The 4691-nt window shown below is 58.7% G+C and overlaps 1 protein-coding gene across 1 annotated transcript in view; it reads right to left on the minus strand.

The window, feature by feature from the left end:
- Positions 1-4691, minus strand: part of CPNE2 (copine 2) — a 25995-nt gene that overhangs the window by 5239 nt on the left and 16065 nt on the right. Inside the window, exon 12 of the mRNA XM_023530633.1 lies at positions 3244-3377. Coding sequence (XP_023386401.1) covers positions 3244-3377 — 134 coding nt within the window. The remainder of the gene's footprint in view (positions 1-3243; positions 3378-4691) is intronic.

Here is a 4691-nt window from a genome sequence, read left to right on the forward strand (position 1 = left end):
AGCTGCAGCTTCCTCACCTGGCTCCCCACTGGACTGTGGGCTCTGGGAGCACAGAGGCCATTATCTTGTGCATCACAGTCCCCCCAGTGCCACGCGGCATATGCTTGGTAAAGACATGTCACATGAATGAACGGAGAGAGTACAGCCCTGCCTGGAGCAACACTTCCTACCACCTGCTCTCGATTTCCTGTACGTGGGTGTGCATGCGTGTGGGTATGTCTGGGGACAGGGAGGGTGACGCTACACCAAGTGTTCCCCAAAAAACAACTGTATAAAAGCATCAGTTAATTTCATCAATTTTTTTCTTGTGCTCGGCATCACCAAATGCTGGCCCAAGGGGTGTCCGCAGAAGATTCAGCCACCCACGTTCATTGAGTGCTTATTATGTGTCAGGCACGGTGCAGAGCAATTTATGTGCTGATTTGGCTGAATCCTCACAAAGCTTCTCTTAGGCAGGTACTGTTCCATCGTCTACGTTGTTCAGGTGAGAAAACAGATTCAGAAGAGCTTAAGCAACCTGCTGCGAGTCACACAGCCAGGAAATGGGGAACCAAGGTTTGAACCAGGTTGACGGGCTTCCAGAGCTTGGGGCTGAACCCTCAGACAGCCCCACCTCTCCCACCTTCCATGCAAGGTGAGTCATGGGACAGAGTACAGGCAGGAGGCGGAGACATGTGGGTACCAGCTCTTTGGACATCCTGTGGGAGGGGCCAATAGAGACCAGGCCCCACTCCTGCAGCCCAGAGATGCTTAGAGATGGCCCAAGGTCGCACAGCTGGGGTGGGTGACAGTGCCTCCCCAGGGTGAGCGAGCTGGGAAGACGACCTCCCCAGGTAGGGTGGAGCAGGTCACACAAAGTAGCTGCAGTGTCAAGAGGGTTAGAACTGGTCAGAACTCAGACTTGCTCAGAGAAAGGGCCAAGTCCTTCCCTCTGGGGGCCCTCAGCAGTTGTTCCTCAGAACATGAAGGCACCTTCCTGGCCTTCTCCAGGGCCCAGGGCCCCTGCAGACCTAGGATCCGGCAGGCACAGGCCCACGGCACCCCAGGACCCTGCCTCCTGCCCAGTCCTACCTGGCATGGCAGGTGAAAGGGCCCTGGAGAGAGATAGTGGCTTCATTCCTGCTCTCACCTGGCATTTTTCCCCCTTAAACAGGGATGCAGGTCTTTTTCCATTCCTTTGAAAGCTGGCTCAGGCAGATAATAGACTGGGTGGGACAAGAGCCTGGCTGGCCACAAGCAAGGAACAATTCTAGCCTCCTCCTCCTGGCACCCCCACCTCTAGGAATTTTATCAAAAGGCACTCCCAGGCCTTTCCCAGTCACTGTCCCAGTCAGGTTGCCCCAGATGCTCACAGCACGCCTGGGGCTTAACTTCTCCCATTCATAAAGGAAGTAGGCTCAGAGCTAGGAAGGGGCTGGTCTCAGGCCCTCAGCTGCCACCACAGGGCCAATCACAATCACGTTCCCCCAAACGGAAGAGACCAGGACTGCTTTCCTTCACTGCTGCCCCTCACCCATCGACCTCCCTCCTGCCTGTCCCTGGCCTCCGTGGTTCCCTCTGCCAGGGGCCTCTGCCAGGAGCTTGTTGCCACCCGTCCTCTCTCCTTCAGATGTCTTTGGGTGCCAGGGGTTGCATCATTTCATGTACTCCTAACCCCTCTGAAGCAGGTCCTGTTAGTGTACCCACCGGACAGATAACGAAACTGAGGCTCCGAGAGGTTCAGTGATTTGCCCACGTCACAGTGAGGAAGGGCCAAGGGCGAAATTCCAGCCCTGGCAGGCTGACCCCACGTCCCCCTCCCTACAGACCCTCTGCTGCCATCTGCCAACCGCCAACGTCCGCCGCCCTAGGGACCAAGTAGATGCCTCTCTCCTCCAGGCAGTCCCAGTGGGACCACGTCCCTTTCCCTCTGGGAGAGTCACCTCCTCCCACTTCCTTGCACTGCCCCCAGCCCACAGCAAGCAGATGACAGCGACCACACAGACACAGCCCATCCCGTGGGGCCAAGAGTCCAACGGGGAGATGCACGACAGACAAGACACCAAGCACGTGAAGGAGATGTCATCCAAGTTAAGATGGGAATAAAGAGGAGGCAGGAGACGGACTCCGGGCGGGTGGCCGAGGAAAGAGGGCAGGGGCGGGGGGCGGGAGAGGGGCCCTGGAAGGGACCCTGAGGGAACCAGCCAAGCGGAGTCAGGGAAGAACCTCCAGGCAGAGGAGATGGCAGAGCAAAATTTCTGTGGAGGGAACAAGCATGGCGTGTCCAAGGGACAGAAGAGAGGTCAGCGGCGGAATGGCCGTGACAGAAGGGCTGGGCAGTCGCTGAGGAAGGACAGGGAGGGGCAGGCTCTGATATCTGCTGCTAAAAGGACCCTCCCATGGGGAAGTGGGGAGTGGGTGAATTTGAGATACTATTCTGGGAGTGAAAAGGATGGTCTAGAAGGACTTTGGCCCTTGTGCAGTGACCCATTCCTTTCGAAGAGGGAGGAAGCCTGGGGCGGAGGGCTAACAGTTTGTACAGGTGTCCCGGGGGACGGTGGCCAGACCCCAGTCTCCTCAGTTCCAGGCCAGGTTCCACCACCCCAAGGCTGCTCCTGGGCTCCCAGCCTCAGTGAGGCCCCTAATAGGGGGACTGGGCGCAGGACCTGGGCAGGTGGAGGACAGTCCCCAACTCACACTACAGAGCGAGGCCAGGGCAGGCCTTGGTGGACGGCGGGGGAGCTGGAGAAGGTGACCTTTGGAACCCCCCGATACTGGCATCGAGCAGAGGGCTCGGGGGCGGGAGACTAGGGACACAGATGCCTGGGACGAGGCCAGGCCAGGGCCACACTGTTCCTTGGCCCTCAGCGTGAGACGGGGGTTGTTCCATTGGGACTAGGTGGCCCCGAGGGTCACCTTTAGAGTGGCAGGCCCCCTCCTCCTAGTTTCCATGTGCACCCGCTGCCCTGGGGAGGCACGCCCCATCGACTGTAGCTCTGTTTCCTACTGGGCCTGCTACTGCGTCCACCTCAGGTCTGTGTTCCAGGAGGCCAGGACCAGTCAAGCTGAGCTTGGTCCAACTCCCTTAACCATACCTGCATGTGAACTGAGATGCGGGGGCATCTAGGATTTTAGAACAAGGGAAGGCAGACTATGCAGCGGGACAGCCCGGCGGAGGGGGGCGGGTGGGAAGGATGGACCTCAGTCTGGCCCCGCCAGTGCCAGCCCTGTCCGGCACATCCACACTGGTGGCTGCCTACTCACCGTGGCCGTCTGCTGCTGCATGGCCTGGGCTGCAAACCGGGCCACGTGGTTGACGATGGGAGAGAAATTGGTGGGACCGTAGAAGCGGATGTGGGGCAGGCAAGCTGAGTATGCCTGGGCGATGCCGTCCACGCCTGCCTCAAGGAGAAGAGTCTGTATCAGCCAGGCCCTCCCTGACCCTGTACCCGCTCTCATCCCGACTGCTGACCAGATGCCCCTGCCATGGCCAGTGTGCGCCCCATGAGACCGGAAGCGCCCAGAGGGCAGGGCTAGGGTGGTATAGAGCAAAGAGCCCCAAATGTGGAGTCGGGTAGGCCGGAGTTTGAATTCTGCCTTTACCACTTAGCTGGGAAACCTGGGGCAACTTGTTTAATCTTCCTGAGCCTGTTTCCTTGTCTGCTAATGAGACCGATAACCTACACTTTTGGGCAGTTGGCAGGAGGGAGTCCAGCAGGCTTGGCAAAGCCTGCAGTGACATTTCAGGGCCATGGGAAGCCATCTGGAGGTCCATTCTGGATACACTACGGCTTCTGCTCAGGGTTGTTGGGGGGACTTAGATGCTCGCACAGCCCCTGCATAGTAGATGCTCTGTAAACAGCCGAAGAATATCCCCCTGCCCCGTGGTCGTGCCCAGCAGATCTCTGGCCAGAGATGAGGTTGATCAAGATGAATCTGCACGAAACATCTCTGGATCCTGCTCTAAACCAGACTCCAGCAGGAGTACGGGGCCGTTTCTTGCCAACAGATGCCCGAGGCTTCTGAGTCACAGCATCATCCCCAAGTTGGCAGCTTGATACATTTCCCTCCCAAGTACAAACCTGGCCCAGCTTTGGGGATCCCCAGGGAAGGTAGATGCTACACCCAAACCAAATCCTAGGCTGAAAGTTCCCACGATGGCAGGGACCGCCGTCTTCCAGGCCCACCTGGAGCACCCGCTCCTCCTCCAATACGTCCTACTCTGCAGGGCTCAGAAATCCTCGTAGGCCTGGAGGTGCCAGTGATAAGCACAGACACCCCCTTCACTCCCTGCCCTTCTTCCTGCCCTGCCCCAGGCAGCCCTCAGGCTCTCTGTGGAGGGCAGGGAGAACAGGGCAGGGCTGGGCCCACCCAGGGAGGGCGGACGGGAGGTGAGAGGCAGCTGCCTAACCTGCCACCCTTACCTCCTCCTGCTCTACACAGGGCTTCCTGTCAACAGTTCTCTTAAATCTCACCTGACCAGAGTGAGGCGAGCCAAGCAGGTATCACACCTCCCTGGGGCAGGTGAGGAGGCAAAGTCTCGGCTCCGAGAGGTGTAGTGATTTCTCCAAGGTCACACAGCCAGGAAAAGGCAGCAGCTGGCCTTGATTCCAGGACCGCCTGACTCCAAGCCCTAGCTCTCTCCTCATCTGTCATTCTGAGCGAGCGTGAGTGGTGGGGGAGGGGAGAACGGGACAGAAACCTGTACTCTG

This window comes from Pteropus vampyrus, unplaced genomic scaffold (assembly GCF_000151845.1).
Source record: "Pteropus vampyrus isolate Shadow unplaced genomic scaffold, Pvam_2.0 Scaffold51, whole genome shotgun sequence".
NCBI classification, from domain to species: Eukaryota; Metazoa; Chordata; class Mammalia; order Chiroptera; family Pteropodidae; genus Pteropus; species Pteropus vampyrus.